Raw genomic sequence first — 18827 nt, 5'->3', positions numbered from 1 at the left:
TTCACTGAGCTTGACATGAATCATAAAGTAGCAATCTTGCAGATGGTACTAATATCACTACAGAAGGTATAGGGAACGGTCTGCTCATATGCTCCAATACAAATGAAAGTAATTTACCAATACCAGTAAAAGACGTAATATATGTTCCCAGATTGGAAGGTGGACTATTATCTGTAAGGTGCATACGGCTAAAGGACTTACTGTATATCTGTAAGTATGACACTGTATGAATATGTATGTGTGTGACTATATGTATGTCTATATTTATGTGACTATGTTTTTATGTGTGTGTGAGTGTATGTATGTGTATATGTATTTGACTATGCATGGATGTATATGTGTGTAGCTGTATGTGTGTGACTGCAGGTATGTATGTATTAGGGGTGAGCGGGTTCGGATTTCTGAAATCCGAACCCCCCCGAGCCCCCCCGATCCGAGTCCGATCCGAGTCAGGCTCGACTTTTCCCGCCTGACTCGGATTCTGAAATCGAGGCAAAACGTCATCTTCCCGCCTTCCGAGTCTCGCGGGTTTTGGATCCTATATAAGGTACCCACGTCGGCGCCATTTTCTCACTCGGCTGTGGACAGTGAAGAGGGAGGGTGGGAGTTAGGGCTGTGTAGTGTAGTGTAGTGTAGTGCTGCTGTTGTCCACTACTTCAAAGTCCATAGGGGCTGGCTGTGTTGTGCTGTGCTGCTGTTGTTAATAGGGGCTGTGTCCACTACTTCAAAGTCCATAGGGGCTGGCTGGACTGTGTTGTGCAGTCAGTTCTCCATAGGGGCTGTGTCCACTCCAAAGTCCTGTGCAGTGTCCCAGTCCTAAAGAGGTGCTGTAGTGTTGTCCAGGGGGTGCTCTGTCCATCAGGGGTGCTCCCCCCAAGTGCTAAAAATATAATATATTTTCTGTGTTTGTGAATTGTGTGCGCAGTAGCCGCACGTGCATCAACAAAGTAGTGCCAAGCGTGCGCCTGTGTCATAAGTAAAGGGCCGGCTGGCTTGACCGTTAAAGGGTGCTGTAACCCCCGAAAGTACACTCCAGTCCAAACCAAAAAAAAATTATTTTCTGTGTTTGTGAATTGTGTGCGCAGTAGCCGCACGTGCATCAACAAAGTAGTGCCAAGCGTGCGCCTGTGTCATAAGTAAAGGGCCAGCTGGCTTGACCGTTAAAGGGTGCTGTAACCCCCAAAGTACACTCCAGTCCAAACCAAAAAAAAATGTATTTTCTGTGTTTGTGAATTGTGTGCGCAGTAGCCGCACGTGCATCAACAAAGTAGTGCCAAGTGTGCGCCTGTGTCATAAGTAAAGGGCCGGCTGGCTTGACCGTTAAAGGGTGCTGTAACCCCCGAAAGTACACTCCAGTCCAAACCAAAAAAAAAATTATTTTCTGTGTTTGTGAATTGTGTGCGCAGTAGCCGCACGTGCATCAACAAAGTAGTGCCAAGCGTGCGCCTGTGTCATAAGTAAAGGGCCGGCTGGCTTGACCGTTAAAGGGTTCTGTAACCCCCAAAGTACACTCCAAACCAAAAAAATATATATTTTCTGTGTTTGTGACTTGTGTGCACTGTGGCTGCACGTGCATCAACAAAGGAGCAGCGCCAAGCGTGCGCCTGTGTCCCATAAGTAAAGAGCCGGCTGGCTCATTTCTTAAAGGGTGGTGTAACCCACAAAGTGTACTACTCTCCAGCAAAAATAAAAAAATATTTTCTGTGTTTCTGTGCGCTTTAGCCGCACGTATATATATCAATATAACATAAATGGAGGACCAAACTTTCTCTGATAAAAATAAAATAGGGAAAGATCAAGAACCACTTCCTACTAGTGCTGTTGCTGCTGCTGGGAGTTGTTCATCATCCCAGAGAGGAAGTAGGAACATCACTACTTTTACTAAACAATTGACCCTCCAACAGTCCCTAGCGATGAGGATGAAGTACGACAGCAGTCATCCTGAAGCAAAACGTATAACTGAGGCCTTGACTGCTATGTTGGTGTTAGACGTGCGTCCGGTATCCGACATTAGTGCAGTGGGATTTAGACAATTGATGGAGGTAGTGTGTCCTCGGTTCCAAATCCCGTCTAGATTCCACCTGCATCCTCAAAGCAGCAGCGACAAGCGTGCGTCTGTCTGTTAAAGGGTGGTGACACCCTCAAAGTGTGCTACACAAACAATTAAAATATTGTTCTTTTTTTTTCTGTCTTTGTGAAATGTGTGGGCTGTAGCCGCACCTGCATCCTTAAAGCAGCAGCGACAAGCGTGCCTCTGTCTGTTAAAGGGTGGTGACACCCTCAAAGTGTGCTACACAAACAATTAAAATATTGTTCTTTTTTTTTCTGTCTTTGTGAATTGTGTGGGCTGTAGCCGCACTTGCATCCTCAAAGCAGCAGCGACAAGCGTGCGTCTGTCTGTTAAAGGGTGTTGTAACTCTCAAAGTGCTCCAAAAAATCAAAAAATTTTTTTTAATGTGTTTGAGGATGCAAGTGTGGCTACATCGCACACAAGTCACAAACACATTAAAAAAAATTTTTTGATTTTTTGGAGCACTTTGAGAGTTACAACACCCTTTAACAGACAGACGCACGCTTGTCGCTGCTGCTTTGAGGATGCAAGTGCGGCTACAGCCCACACAAGTCACAAAGCAGCAGCGACAAGCGTGCGTCTGTCTGTTAAAGGGTGGTGACACACTCAAAGTGTGCTACACAAACAATAAAAATATTCTTCTTCTTTTTTCTGTCTTTGTGAATTGTGTGGGCTGTAGCCGCACCTGCATCCTTAAAGCAGCAGCGACAAGCGTGCGTCTGTCTGTTAAAGGGTGGTGTAACTCACGAAGTGCTCCAAAAAATAAAAAACTATTTTTTTAATGTGTTTGTGACTTGTGTGCGATGTAGCCGCACTTGCATCCTCAAAGCAGCAGCGACAAGCGTGCGTCTGTCTGTTAAAGGGTGGTGACACCCTCAAAGTGTGCTACACAAACAATAAAAATATTCTTCTTTTTTCTGTCTTTGTGAATTGCGTGGGCTGTAGCCGCACCTGCATCCTTAAAGCAGCAGCGACAAGCGTGCGTCTGTCTGTTAAAGGGTGGTGACACCCTCAAAGTGTGCTACACAAACAATTAAAATATTGTTCTTTTTTTTTCGGTCTTTGTGAAATGTGTGGGCTGTAGCCGCACCTGCATCCTTAAAGCAGCAGCGACAAGCGTGCGTCTGTCTGTTAAAGGGTGGTGACACCCTCAAAGTGTGCTACACAAAGAATAAAAATATTCTTCTTCTTTTTTCTGTCTTTGTGAATTGTGTGGGCTGTAGCCGCACCTGCATCCTTAAAGCAGCAGCGACAAGTGTGCGTCTGTCTGTTAAAGGGTGGTGTAACTCACGAAGTGCTCCAAAAAATAAAAAACTATTTTTTTAATGTGTTTGTGACTTGTGTGCGATGTAGCCGCACTTGCATCCTCAAAGCAGCAGCGACAAGCGTGCGTCTGTCTGTTAAAGGGTGGTGACACCCTCAAAGTGTGCTACACAAACAATAAAAATATTCTTCTTTTTTCTGTCTTTGTGAATTGTGTGGGCTGTAGCCGCACCTGCATCCTTAAAGCAGCAGCGACAAGCGTGCGTCTGTCTGTTAAAGGGTGGTGACACCCTCAAAGTGTGCTACACAAAGAATAAAAATATTCTTCTTCTTTTTTCTGTCTTTGTGAATTGTGTGGGCTGTAGCCGCACTTGCATCCTCAAAGCAGCAGCGACAAGCGTGCGTCTGTCTGTTAGAGGGTGGTGTAACCCTCAAAGTGTGCTCCACAAACAATAAAAATATTCTTTTTTTTTTTCTGTCTTTGTGAATTGTGTGGGCTGTAGCCGCACTTGAATCCTCAAAGCAGCAGCGACAAGCGTGCATCTGTCTGTTAAAGGATTACATCGGTGACAGCATCCAAGTAGGCATGTCAGACAGTCCGTACCTGTACTGGCAGGAAAAAGAAGCAATTTGGAGGTCCCTGTACAAACTGGCTCTATTTTACCTGAGTTGCCCCCCCTCCAGTGTGTACTCCGAAAGAGTGTTTAGTGCAGCCGGGAACCTTGTTAGCGAAAGGCGTAGGAGGTTGCTTCCACAAAATGTGGAGAAGATGATGTTCATAAAATGAATGATCAACTCTTCCAGGGAGACCAGCCTCCAGAACGTACAGAGGGACCTGTGGTTCCAGCAGGGACGAATTAATACTCTGTGAGGATGAGGATGTACATAACACTGAAGAGGGTGAGGAATCTGTGGATGAGGAGGATGAGGACGACTTCTTGCCTCCGTAGAGCCAGTTTGTGCAGGGACAGATTAATTGCCAGCTTGTTTTGTGGGGGCCCAAACGAACCAATCATTTCAGCCACAGTTGTGTGGCAGACCCTGGCGCTGAAATGATTGGTTTGTTAAAGTGTGCATGTCCTGTTTATACAACATAAGGGTGGGTGGGAGGGCCCAAGGACAATTCCATCTTGCACCTCTTTTTTTTCTTTGCATTATGTACAGTTTGGGGCCTAGTTTTTCAATGCCATCCTGTCTGCCACTGCAGTTTCACGCCTAGATGGGTCACGTGTTTGTGCCGCCCACTCGTGTCGCTTAGCATAGTCATCCAGCTACCTCGGTGCAACCTTTTGGACATAAAAACACTATTGTGAGGTGTGAGGTATTCAGAATAGACTGGAAATGAGTGGAAATTAAGGTTATTGAGGTTAATAATAGCATAGGAGCAGAAAAACCTACAAATTCTGTGATTTTAGCTGTTTTTATGCTTTTTTTCAAAAAAATACAGATCCAAAACACAAAACCCAGAACCCAAAACACGGAAGGGTGGTTTTGGCAAAACCAATCCAGATCCAAAACACGAAGAAAGATCCAGATCCAAAACCAAAACACAAAACACGAAAAGTGGCCGGTGCACACCCCTAGTATGTATGCATATCCCACCAACCACCCAAGTTTGGCAGGACAGTCCGCTTTACAGGAATTGTCCCGCCAATCCACAGTGTCCTGCTTGGGGAGGGGAGGGGGGGGCAACCCAGCAACTTGGGAAAAGCTGTACAGAACCTTAGCATGATGTGAAACAGGAGTGTAACATGAGGCTATTTCCCCTTTTCATGTGTACACCAAAGGCACGCACACGAGGATTAAATCCCTGCATCCTAAATGTTGCTGTTTAGGGCATACCAGACTTTAGTGCCCTGGCCCAACACAGCCTTAAACTAGATTTGTCGCCGGCACACAGGCTCCGATCGTTGCATGTCCTGGCAGTCAGAACCGCTAAGTATGGATTCGGACAGGATGTGAAACTGCGCATGTGCAGAACAGAAAACTTGCAATGATCACATCAGCCCACCAGAGAGGAGTCGCGAAGCTTGGTAAATATATAGTGCTCATGCTCGCAAAGCAGGAGATATCTCTTGCTTAATAGTTTTAGTAAAACAGGTTCAAACTTAACTTTGCCTTAAACATTGGAAACAGCTATTTCCGCATTTTTTAAGGACATAATTAGTTTTAGAATTATATTCCTTAAAGTAGACTAATTACCTCAAGTGCACACATAGGAACAAAGTGAACACCTTTCAGACATTAGACCCGGGAAATACACTGGTACTTCCCAGGTCTTAGTCTGAGACCCTCATTCACACTACACTACACAAAAACCTGGAGAATTATAGGGTCGGATATGTTCACACTGAACCCGGGTCTGCTCTGGAATTTGGTGTGGATTTAACGGGGACATCTTTTGTTTTGTTCAGAGTAATGACATGCTGTAATATAAAAATTAGCATTTGTATAGTAAAGCCACAAAGTTTGTTTGTTTCCAATTTTTTTATTGAAATACATTTTTACATTACAATATAAGATAATTGTGAATATATATACCTATGACTGCAGTCACAATGTATCAATAATAAAAAATAATAAATATACACAACTTTAGTTTACAATGTATCTGGATCCACATCCCACTCAATATGCAATTCAATAATACTTGTATAGTAATAAGCATATATGTGATCTAATTATACTGAAAATCAGTTAGTAAATGGGGGCTACAGATCCATCTCCTATTTACATCCTCCAGCCAGTGGCGTAAGTTCATCCCAGACGCCCGGAGGCAAGTTATAATTTGGTGCCCCCCCATCACAGCCGCTGACACTGTAATGTAGCAATTTGCATGCAGACAGGCTATAGATAGACGAAGGCAGCAGCTGATGGTCTGACATGGAGCTCTCCAATAGTGTATGGTGGCTTCTCAGGTGCCGGGAAGGGGTGCCATGTATTTCGGTGGCTGTGACAGTACACTCTGGGTATATTATTACAGCCCTAAGTGGGGTGAATATGTTATGGACAAATGAGGAGGTGCCCCTTCAGAGCTGGAGCCCGGCAGCAGGCTCCTCCATTGTCTTCCATAGTTCTGCCCCTGCCTCCAGCTGTTATATAAAACAATGGTTAGTACCTCTGTAGGAGATCCGTATATGCCCAATATCGTGGGAATTTGAAACAAGCTGCTGCCGTGACTTGCTGGAGCCAGCAAGTCACGGCGAGTGTCACAACCTGTATGCCACGGGATGGCGTGGACCTGTACCCGGGGTGAAGTCGGTTGGAGAATGAAGGCTCGCTTGTTGGTACTGGAAGGCAGCCGGTCTTAACAGGGTATAACTCATGAATGGAAGGAGGTCGTCTGGATACACGTAGGACGAGGTATAGCTGAGGAGACGTTTGCAGAACTCAGAGAACCGGGGTTGGCCGGGCGAACAGCAGGTAGCGGGAACAGGAGGCGGACTAGTGTGCAGGAGCTGGACTGGTATGAGACTACGAGGTGGGTGCACTGAGACACACTGGAACTGCGGCACGTAAGGAGCAAGGGAGCACAGAGAACTAGCTCACAGCATACGCTGTGATAGACGTTGCACTGGCAACTAAAGGCCCTCTTCACAGCCCTTTAGTACCCTCGGGAAGTGCAGGATTGGCTGCTAGTACTCCTAGGTCATGCTGTGACTGGATTTGCCCAACCAGACATCTGACCAGAATCCAAAATGGCTGCGCCCAGTAGTCCGAGCGTGGAAACGCTGTAATTTTCATCTCCTCTCACCTGCCTCCAGATGGAAGCCCTCAGTCTCACTGTGCCCAGCGCCGCTCTCCAGGACCCCGCACCACCGCCGGAAGTCCCGCGCCAGAGCGCCTGTAAAGGTAAGGCCCGTGAATCTGGCAGCCTCACAGCCCTGATCGTGACACTGTAGTCCTGTGCCTGTAATATCACTGGCTGTAAGCCGGAAAAGCATGTCATGGCAATTAGCAGTGCCTGTGATCCTTGTGCCCACATATTGCTGACCGTATGCCGGAGCCTCAAGTCACGGCAACGGAGAAACTGTGACCTCAGCCGAAGCAGATTCTCCCCATAGGAGGGTGGCCAGGTCTCAATGGTGAGTTCAGCTAGGCAGAAGATGGTGAGGAGTATCAGGAATATTAGGCAGAGAGCAGGATAGATTGCAGTCTCATCAGATCAAAACCTTTGATATCGAGTGAGATGTGGATCCAGATACATTGTAAACCAATGTTGTGTTTTTTTATTATTTTTTATTATTGATACATTGTGACAGCAGTCATAGGTATATGTGTTATGTAATAATTTTTTATAATTATTTAAATTCAATTTGTGTTTTCAATCCTTAGTGCAGACTCATTTTATATTGTTCTCTATTTTTTAGAGGGAATAGGCAGTTATCCCTTTTTTTGAGTCAGCAGCTGAGAGTTGATTGAATAATAAACTCAATTATTTAGTGCACTTTATCTTTCTTTAAATTGTGTGCCTTTATAAAGTTTTGGTCTATACAACATTTTCACGTAAAAAAAATTAAACATAAAATAATACACACTTAAATTCATTTTCTCCCCAGCCATGTGGTCCGGATACCTGCAGTTGATGTCATCTGCAGGTGCTCGGAACAGCCAATGAGAAAGTTTTCTTAAAACCCTGGTCTAAAAACCTGGGTCGTTATGCATACACACTAGAGCAAACCCAGGTATCACTTTGGAAAAACCCTGGTACAGAGCATGGTCATGGACCCAAGACTTCGACCTGGATCGTTTCTGTTCACACATAGCAAAAACTCTGGTTGATGCACTTTCACGTCCAAAAACCTGGGTTTTTGCTGTATGTCTGAAAGGGGTATAAATGGCTTTAAATGAATTATTCTAGAAGAGGACATATTCTACTTTAAAACGTCAGCTAGATGATGATGACTGTGTCTCAACTGCACCATGATACGTTTAAAGTGTATTTTACATGTCCCAGCCAACTGTTTTAAATGTATCTAAATATATAATACAGATCAGCATATACACCATTTCTTTATCAATTGATAGCACAACTATCTCCTCTTGCCCCAAAGTGCGCTGTCTTGGAGTTATCCTGGACTCCTCCCTCTCCTTCAAACCACATACTCAGAACCTCTCGCAGTCCTGTAATTTCCATTTTAAAAATATTTCCAAGATTAGACCCTTTCTCACCCGGGATGCCACTAAAACCCTCATACACTCAGTGGTCATATCGAGATTGAACTACTGTTACCTCCTCCTATTTGGCCTCCCCAACTCCCATCTCTCTCCTCTCCAGTCTGTCCTCAATGCTGGTGCTCGGCTCATCTTCCTCTCCAAACGCTCTACATCTGTCTCCCCTCTCCTACAAGCCCTCCACTGGCTCCCCTTCTCTTTCAGAACCCAATTCAAAGTTCTCAAACTCGCTTACAAAGCCCTCACCCATTCCTCTCCCATTTACATCTCCTACCTCATCTTCCTTCATGCCCCTGTCCGCTCTCTTCTCCTCTCATGCCATCTGATTTCTTCCCACTCCCACCTCCAAGATTTTGCCCATGCTGCTCTGCACCTTTGGAACTCTCTCCCTCTTCCCATCAGACTCTCCACCTCTTTACAATCCTTCAAACGAGGTCTCAAGATGCACTACTTCATCAAAGTCTTCCAGCTCTCATCTTAACTTGCTGCTACATGTTCTTTCCTACCTGTCTACCCCATCTGTGTCACACCTGTTTGTCTGCCCCTCCCCTTTAGAATGTAAGCTCTTACGAGCAGGGCCCTCTACCCGCTTGTGCTTCTCCTTACTTTACTTTCATCTACTTCTTACTCCCGACTAGGGCACCTAACACTTGGTTGCTTATGCTCTGTTGCTTATCTGGGTGTTATGGTCGCTAATGTAGCAATGTATATTATCCATGTCCTCCTTGTCCTGCATTGTATTGTACTGTAAGTCACTGGTCAACCTATTTGTTTATGTACTTTGTAAGGCGCTGCGGAACACTTGTGGTGCCATATAAATAAATAATAATAATAATAATAATAGTAATACATGTACAGTAATTGCAGTTGTCTACAACTGTACATGAGGCCCTCTGTATTATACCTGTACAGTGATCACTCTGCAAAAAAACTTTACTACATTAGAGGATATATTCCCATTGCTATATTAATTGCTACTTGTTAAATTTATATCCTGCATGAGATTGTACTTGGCCAAACCTACTACAAAAATCCCCTAAAGGCCACCAGATGGCACTAAGTATCTCCTCTCAGGCTGTCATGCTTCACTGCAACATAATGTTTTTCATATTAAGGTGTAGTTAGGTTGTAGTGCATGTTATTCATGTTGCATTGCTTGTTTAGGCATGTATTGTGTTAACTATACAGTCAGATACAAGCTTACCTTACTAATAAATCAATGCAAAATCCTGAATGTACCTCTGATTTAGAATTTGTTGCATAAAAATGGAAATTTGAACTGTCTCTTTTGAGCGATGTCTAATGCTGGGTACACACTAAACGGTCACTCATTCCATCCTTCATTAACCACTTAACTGATTATTTTTTTCCCTAAAAACCGTAAAGAAATTGTGTTTTTTTTATGAGTGAATTAGGTGAGGAACATCTATTTCAACTTATCCAAAATGATTTCATTTAAAAAAAAAAAAAGATTTTATTTTAAGATTTGTAAAAAAAATAAAACTGTTTTTGAAACATCGGAACCACCATCGAAAACATCTGGACTTTCAATTTGACACTGGTTTGAGGGGGGAGGTTAATTTACTTTCTCCCAGCGGCTGCTAATCTTTGCAGCCGCTGGGTGGAGAGGATCCTGCTTTGCTGACTGATCAGCAGTTTTTGGCAACACAGGAGACACAGGGGGAGAGGGTACAGGCAAGCAGAGGGACCTGAAGGTCCCTCTGAGAGCAGCAGCTGCGGGAAGATTCTCTTCCTGCAGCCGCCATGATGTTTATCTGACTGTTCGAAATGTTGCGACCAGAGCAGATAAAGAACTGCCTGGTGTGATCGGGAAACTGCAACCATGCCATGCAAGTGGTTAAACTACACAGCCCTGCATGCGATATCGCGTGATTATGAACACTTACGGCTAAATTCCACTGGCAAAACATGCAACTGTGGTCAAGTGTGAAATGAGAAAAATGTTTCGAGGAACACTTTGAAAAATGTTGCACGTCTACTAGTGGTCCTAGTTTCTGTTATCTGAGGATGAGTCACTACCTATTAGTCCACCATACAAAAAAACCTGTTATGCAACTGCTCCTTGAGTAGGTATAAACTATATACAATCAGGCACAACTGATACTAAGGAGTCTATTTACTAAGCAGAGTTAAGTGACAGATTGAAAAGTTATAAGGTCCAGCCAATCAGCTCCTAACTGCCATCTCACAGGCTGTGTTTGAAACATGACAGTTGGGAGCTGATTGGCTGGCACCTTATCACTTTCTTATCAGTTTTCACTCTGTCTCCTAACACTGCTTAGTAAATAGACCCCTTAGTAACAGGATAAAACTAGGCTGCGTGACAGTGAGCTCTACAATCAGATATACATATGGTTGCCTGGCATAAGAATAACTTGGATATCAATTGTAAGTATAAGCATTCATACAATACAGGAAAGTCCACAATGAAACATCAATGCAAGATAAATAATAGCAATACACTATTTATCGTACATTATATAAAAAGCTGATATAAGCAAATATATGACACAAATGCTGAGGGACAGATTATTTGGTGAAAAATAATCTCTGAATTAAATACATTTATATTTCATGGCACTCATTCCTTACCTGGTATTGCTGTGGAACAAACCTTGAAGATGGTGTACATTCTTCTTCTTCTTCATCTGAGGATTTATGTTTTCCAAGACCTTGGTTGTCGGTGACATTGTGATGTGATCTTGGTGTGGGAGTATCAGGGTGGTAAGGGACAGATCTTGTAGTCTCCAAGTGTGACACAGTGGTCATAGAAGTATGTACTCTGGGTGAATCTTTTTGTGTATAGTTTTGCTGGTAGAGTTCATGTCTGGGGGTACCCGGCTGGGAATGACTTGCTTTTAACCTAGTCTGTATGGGAGAAGCTGGTTTGGGAACCTCTTCAATTATAATTGGTTGAAATTCCCGAAAGCAGACTTTGTATGCAAGACGTCCACAGTGCATTGCCATATGATCCCCTCCAACACGTAGAAGTGCAAGCACTCCCTGATAATTGTATAAAGGCTGGTAGGGTTCAGCACGCAGATTAATGCGGGGCTGGTTAGTGCGGGGGTAGATAGCAAATAATGCTTGCCCTACTTTCTTGCCACCTTGAAGTGGAGCAGACCCATACTTCAAGACATCGATGCCTAGTCTGACGTCATGGTGCTTATCATTCTTACAAAGCCCTATATAGAGGGAAGAAAGACAGGATTAGGAAGAATGGGGAAAATTAGTACTCGTAAAATAATAGAAAGAAATAGTTTGGGTAAAATATATATACTTTCTCAAAGGAATGTATGTGCCCTTTTATGCAATGGCATTTGTCTGTTTGTCTTAATGTAACTCCGATTTGTTATTATTATTATCCTTTATTAATGGCGCCACAAGGGATCCGCAGCACCTTACATAGAGGGTAAACAGAGACAGGATGAACAGAACAAGATAAATGTGACTTTCATTACAAAACATTGTAGAACATGGACAAGGTTTATAAACATTTCTGCAGCTAGGGCCTACTTCAGAAATGTACGTATATCCGATGTTTACATACATCTCAGATGTTTTTAGATCTGTCCATGCGCAGAAGCTGGGGAGCCCTGCAATGTCACTCGCCGTGCCCCAAATGCCACAGCATGATTGACATGCTGCTGGCGTTTGGGGGCGGCTTCATGCATGAGTAAACTGAGAGTTACACAGGCTGTGGGCCTGATTCAGAGCCGCTCGTAAGCGGCCGCTCGTTCGCTCCGAGCGATGTCTGCCCAACTGCGCATGCGTACGGATCGTTATACGCTTGCGCGAACCAGTCAGTGCGGTCGAAATTCATGTGCTCGCAAAATAGCTAATGCCTGATAATTTGAGTGACAGAATGAGGCGTATGTGGGTGGTAACAGGGGAAGGTGCTTGAAAACGGGGAGTGGAGATCCGATCGCAGGCGTGCTTAAAGGTCAAAACGGGCGTTTTCTGGGTGTGCATAATTAAAACAGCAGCGTCATTGACCATGTCACTGGGTTATTTTATAGTCAGAACTGCTCGCAAGATTGTGGTAGCAAAAACCAACCACAAAAATAGCGAGCAGCTCATACCCTGGTCGATGTACTCGATTAATCTAATAAATAGCGGACATGACGTAGGATGCGAGCGGCCAAGGGGCGTAGTTTCCCAAAAAACGACCGCAAGTTTTGTTCGCTCGTTCAGACCTAGAGGCGTGAACAGACCGCAAACAGCGAACGGTTGATTTGAATAGCCACCCCTATTTTCTGGACGAGCGAGCGCTAATTGCGTCCGGCTCTGAATCAGGCCCTGTGTTATCTGTGTCCATCTCTGAATCAGACCCATAGTACCCAAATAAGCAGCGGGGTGCCCAAACCTAAATGATTGGTGCTGTTGATGACAGTGGGAAGGTGTTGATGGTTTAAGTGAGAGAGGGCACAAGAGGGAAGATGACCCTGCTCATGAGAGCTTACAATCTAAAGGGGAGTGGGAGACAGATAGGGGTGACACAGAAGGGAGAGACAGTGAGCAAGGAGCGGTGGGTTAGGATGAGCGCTGGAAAGCTTTGATAAATTAGTACGGCATAATGCCAATGCGACATGTCAAACATACTGTAAGCCAGCGCAATACCACTGTCTCCACAGACCACAGCAAAGTGCAAAAGAGAAACATTCTTTCCTTTTCCAGTGTGAACCAAACTTAATGGGCCCAATCATCTATAGAAATTCAATATGTAAACATATTCCTACCATTTCCGGGTCAGGAATGGAGAATAGAGATTTTCAACATAGGGAATTGCGACAATCTGTCACAGATGTATGGGCCCCATTAGTCCTTGTTACACATACGGTATCTGCTTTTTTGCACTTTTTACATATTGCTAAACATAAAAAAGCTAATTAAAATAGATCAAATAAGAGTCAATGGCCCTGTTTACAATATAATTGAGTAAATTGTATTGTATTGGAAGAAATGCAACCTATGTATAGCACCTATTGTTACAAATGCATGACCACAGGGGCGACTAACGCATGCATTTGTTTTCATGCATTTCAGCCATTTTGCTGGTGTATGAATGAACCCTATTGCAATAAGTTCAGTGAATCTTTCAAACCCATGTCAGAGATCAGATCAGTCAGTGTTTACAGACCACCAGCATGTTACCTTTGGGCAATATAAATAGGAAGATGTTCTTGTCAAATGCGAGTGTATCTTCCAGGTCTGTTTGCTCTGCAATGTCAGTCTCAGCCTGGCAGCTCTGATTCACGCCTCCATTGTTAACACTCACTGTGACTCCTTCCACCGAGTCATCCATCAGAGGGTTCTCCACATGCAGAACCAGCTGGTACTTTCCTGGTTCATTAAACTGGGCATCCAACAAGTGGAACTCTAGAGACAACACCTTTTCATCTAATCGCAGGCGAGGAGGTCCAAGTGGGACAGCAGGAGGGGCAGCTGGGGCTGGCATGATTAAATATATGAATTGCAGCTTTACATTCACATCATCTCTGCTTTCTTCTTTTCTACAGTCTGATTCCTCTGAGGTCTACAAGCTGATTCCTCCCTGTATGCTCTCTTTTGGTTTCCTCACTTCTACCCCCCTTCCCCTTCTATAATCACAAAGTTTGAACACCTGCAGGGAGTGGTAGTGAGGGAAGGATCACATTCACTTGGCTGCTGTTTGTTTGAGACAAACCAGGTTACCTGGTGACTTGGGGAAAGTCAATGACCTGATTACCTGTGCTAAAGCTGCCCCCTGCTCAATAAGGTAAAAACAGTGACTTCCCATAATAAATAATATATTACAAGTACAAAGTGACTCGTTCAAATCTGCTGTTCTAGTATAATAGTCTTAACTATGACGTTCTTGGGCTGCATACCTGTAATAATAATTGCAGTCAATGTTATTTACAGCAACAATTCTAGTGAATCTTTGCCTTAAAACTAAACCGCAAGCCCATCTTTTGCCGCAGTTGTACCTGCATCTTATGCTAATGCTTCAGACGATTTTTACAAGACGGAGACGCGCACTTGCAGTATCTTGAGACAGTGCATTTCCGTCTCATTGTGTCTTTAGTTGCCACCATTGGTCGCACTTTCGAAACTTGAATCAGCCCTATGGCAGATGTAGTGTCTGCAACTGAGCATGGCCTCCTGTGTTTGCAGTTCAGCATCTTTGGATGCAGCCGCTTTCAGCGACACGCTGACATCGCCTTCGCCACCCCCATTACCTACCGGGAATGCTTACTAAAAAATCCCCGCGTCTGATTTTGAACTGGGGGCCTGATTCAGAGCCGCTCGTAAGCGGCCGCTCATTCGCTGTGAGCGATGTTCGCACAACTGCGCATGCATATGGGTCATAATGCGCATGCGTAAACCAGTCATTGTGGTCGGAAATCGAGCGCTCGCAAAACAGCGAGGGGCTGCTAATTTGATTGACAGAATGTACCGTTTGTGGGTGGTAACAGGGGAAGGTGCTTGAAAACGGGGGAGTGGAGATCTGAACGCAGGCGTGCCTAATGGTAAAAAGGGCGTTTCATGGGAGTGCATAATTAGTAAAGGAGCGTCATCGACCACGTCACCTGGTTGTCTTTTAGCCTGAACTGCTCGCAGTGATTGCGGTAGGATAAACCTACTACAAGCACTGCGAGCAGTTCAGATGCCTTTCGATGTACCCGATTAATCTAATAAATACCGGAGATGACGTGTGATGCGAACGGCAAAGGGGCGTCTTTACAAAATAGCGAGCGCATTTTTCGTTCGCTCGCTCAGACATAGAGGCGTCAACAAACCGCAATGAGCGAGCGCTCAATTTAAATAGCTGGCCCCTTTTTAGGAACGATCGTCCGCAAATAGCGTCCGGCCCTGAGTCTCTGGCTGCAGAGAACCAGAACACGTGCACTGTACGAGTCAGACGCATGCGCAGACTTGACACATCCGCCAACTGTGTGCGACATTGACACTGCGCCTGACTCAAAATCAGAATACAATTTTTAAACCATCAGATATATTAAAGGCAAAACCACTAGAAAACTGGAGTAAACCTGCCATTTACACACCACAATATACAGTGCCATCCCAAATTTTGAGATGCAAAGAACACAAACCACCAGATATATCAAACAGCGGTTTTACAAACTACCGAAAAAAAAATATACTGTAAAAACACCAGGAAAAAAGGTGGTTGTGACAAACGAAACTGCTCACGCTGCATGCTCTTATTAGTTATGTACGCAATCATAATTAATTTTTAAGGGGACAAAAAACAATAAAATTATGTTAAAAAACTTATGAAGGCAAAATTATTTTATGAATATATTAGGGAGGGGCAAATGAATGTGATTATATTAAGAGGGCAATATTATTTTAACATAATTTTATGGTGGCAACATTATTTAAGCATTATATTTTTAGGGAAAAAACTTACCATGCTAACAAGATTGTGTCATGGGCAAAACTAGGGGGTGGCTAAGGGGGCACAAGCACCAGGCATCTGTCAGTTTTGGCAAATGGCAGACGGGCCGATGGCCAAATGGGCGCCGGACCGGCCAGTGTCGCCGAGGGGGCCCGGGTGGCAGCAGGTGTGAATTTGGTGTCGCGACAGCAGGCAGTCGCAGCCCTTAAGAGAGACATTGAAATTCGAAATTGGTCTCTTGCTCCGATCGCGAGCCAAATGGAGCTTGCAGACTGCAGCCAATCAGCAGAGACTGCCGATCTGCAACCTCCCATTGGCTTGAAAATTGCACCAGATTTGAATGACAGCGGCACTGTCTCTCAAGGGCTGAGACACCAAATCCACACCTGCTGGAGGAGGGACACAAGGGGTGCGAGGTGCGAGGCTGCTGGAGGAAGGACATGGGGGAGCGAGATGAGAGGCTGTTGGAGGGACAGAGTCTATACTTATGACAGGGGGGGCGCCAAATTACTGCCTTGCCCGGGTGACAAAAATCCTAGGTTTGTCTCTTATTGTGTATTCAATTTATAGTGACATGAAATAATATAAATTACATATTACTTTGTCTTGCTGAATATAATTCTGTAATAATCTTTCCCCTATAAGATACTCATTGATTTTGCCCCCTTAATCATTAAATGATGATTGCCCTCATGTAACATCACTTCCCCGCCTCTCTGGACTGTAACTGCATGAGTGTAATGATGTGGGTGTACCTCTCACTGTCTCATGGCGCAATGCTTCCACCAAGTCTTCTGGACCTTGTGGGGTTGTAGATTCTTCCACCAGGGGATAACTTGGGACTCAGGAGACTCCTTGTAACTTACACAAGTGATGCTCGAATGACACCCGCAAACAAGATAGTGGTCCGAAAGTAAAAGCCCAAGATTTGAAGGTTCTGGTGCAATAGTCACTAGATTTAAAGTGAGAATTTGGTTTAAAGCAAAACCAGATTGATTTGGTCTTAAAACGAGTTGCCAGCGTCTCGTCTGAATCACGAGACCCACAAATTTAGGGCTATTACATTTGGCACATTAGGTGAACACCACCTTGGTCTATTTATTATGGGGTATCAGAAGTATATGGATGCTAGAGGCAATGGGCTAAAATCATCACCAACAGATAAACAATTAAATTGGGAAGGATGGATGGAATTAAATCTAAGTATAATGGATATGCAAAAGACGGGATGTAGTTAGTATGCCGGCGGACAGGATGGCGACTAAAGGAATCCTGACATTGGAATCCCAACCTGGGACTAAAGCTAGGTGTCGAAATGCCGACCCCTATCTAATTCCTAATGCCTGAATCTCAACAGCTACCATCTCGATCGCAGGTACACCGGGGCGTCTTAGCCGATAGCCACGGGGGGGGGAGGGTTAGGTTTAGGCACCACAGCGGGGTTAGGGTTAGGCTTTGGGGAGGGGAATTAGAGTTAGGCACCCCTAGGGGGCGGTTAGGGTTAGGCACCATTGGGGGAGGTTAGGGTTAGGCACTAAGGGGGGACGGTTTAGGCACCAAGGGGGACGGTTAGGTTTAGGTACTAATGGGGAGGGTTAGCGTGCAAGAAGGGAGGGTTAAGGGGAGAAGGGGCTGAGGTTAGTTTACTTACCCGACCCCTGTCGGGATACCGAGCATCGGGATGCTGCTGTCTGCATTTTGACAGTAGGCATCCCGACTGCCGGTATTTCATACCCAACCCGCAAAAGACAATTAAATTATTTGGGTACAGAGTACTTGAAGCAAAACCCCAGATGATTCTCAAAATACTTAACTAACAGTCAAACAAAACAAGACAATAATAAGGTGTTTAATATTCAGAGACCCATGCCTCAGAAAGACAATTAACAATTTGTACCTTCTTTGAAGCTGGCACTCATGGTTCAAATAAACAATTGAGTTAGACATTAATTGAGTCAGAGGTCAAAAATGTAAAAGTACCCGCCACACTTTAACACAGCCCGCATAATACTGCTACCCAAACCAGATAATGGTTAGTTGCGGATTTTGCCTAGGGGCTGCGAGGCTGCAGCCCCCCCCCAGTAAAATCCACCATCGCTGTGTGACTGGCAGTGGCTTCCTATTGGAACCGCTACCTGCCAGTCACATATACAAGCAGTCTCAGGGGGAAGTGTCTCCTCCTGGGACTGCCAGCCCGGGCTACTATTAGGAGGAAGCCGCTACTCTGCCTTTCTGCAAGCCCTAACCGGCTCCTAGGGGCTGCAGACAACGCAGGCCTTTGGATGCCGGTGGCATGCGCGGCTCCCCACCGCTAGTGTGCATGCGACGGTCCCGGCGCCTGACAAATCAATTGCGCAGACGCCAGGACCCGGCCTGGGCGGAATCAGTTGGTGAGTAATTGCACCCTCCCTCTCGTATTCAGTGGCGGCAGCCCCCCTCAACTAAGAGGGTAGGAGCCGCCGCTGATAATGATCCCACTTTAGTATCCTCATATAGACCAATCTCCTTATTAAATCAGGACCTGAAGATATTTTAGAAAATATTAGCCATACGTCTCCAAAGCTTACTTCCCAAAATGTTACATAAGGCGCAAACTGTTTTTTTTATCAAGGGCCGGTATTCAGTATATAATATCTGAACACTTGTGGCGGCATAAGACCCATAATAATGATGAGAGAGAAAATATAGTTGTCAGTTGCAATGCGAATAAAGCATTTGATAGTGTGTCCTGGGCGCACCTGCTTAGACTATTTCACCATCAGAGATTTGGACCAGAATGTATTCATGTCTTCAATATGTTCTACCATAGCCACACTGCATTCCTCACCGGTAATTCATGTAATTCTTGCTTATTCTGCCTTACCAGAGGAACTAGACAGGGCTGCCCTCTCA

General features: G+C 44.7%; 1 protein-coding gene across 1 annotated transcript in view; it reads right to left on the bottom strand.

The window, feature by feature from the left end:
- Positions 1-14079, bottom strand: part of CCDC33 (coiled-coil domain containing 33) — a 127898-nt gene extending 113819 nt beyond the window's left edge. Inside the window, exons 1-2 of the mRNA XM_088443954.1 lie at positions 13685-14079; positions 11123-11715 (exon numbers count right to left, since the gene is read on the bottom strand). Of these exons, the coding sequence (XP_088300080.1) occupies positions 11123-11715; positions 13685-13988 (897 nt within the window). The 5' untranslated portion in view covers positions 13989-14079. The remainder of the gene's footprint in view (positions 1-11122; positions 11716-13684) is intronic.
- Between the last annotated feature and the right edge of the window lie 4748 nt (positions 14080-18827).

This window comes from Taudactylus pleione, unplaced genomic scaffold (genome assembly GCF_031769625.1).
Source record: "Taudactylus pleione unplaced genomic scaffold, aTauple2 ptg000019l, whole genome shotgun sequence".
In the NCBI taxonomy this organism is placed as follows: Eukaryota; Metazoa; Chordata; class Amphibia; order Anura; family Myobatrachidae; genus Taudactylus; species Taudactylus pleione.
The sequence above is the reverse complement of the archived record's forward strand: the minus strand, read 5'-3'. Positions and strand labels throughout refer to the sequence as shown.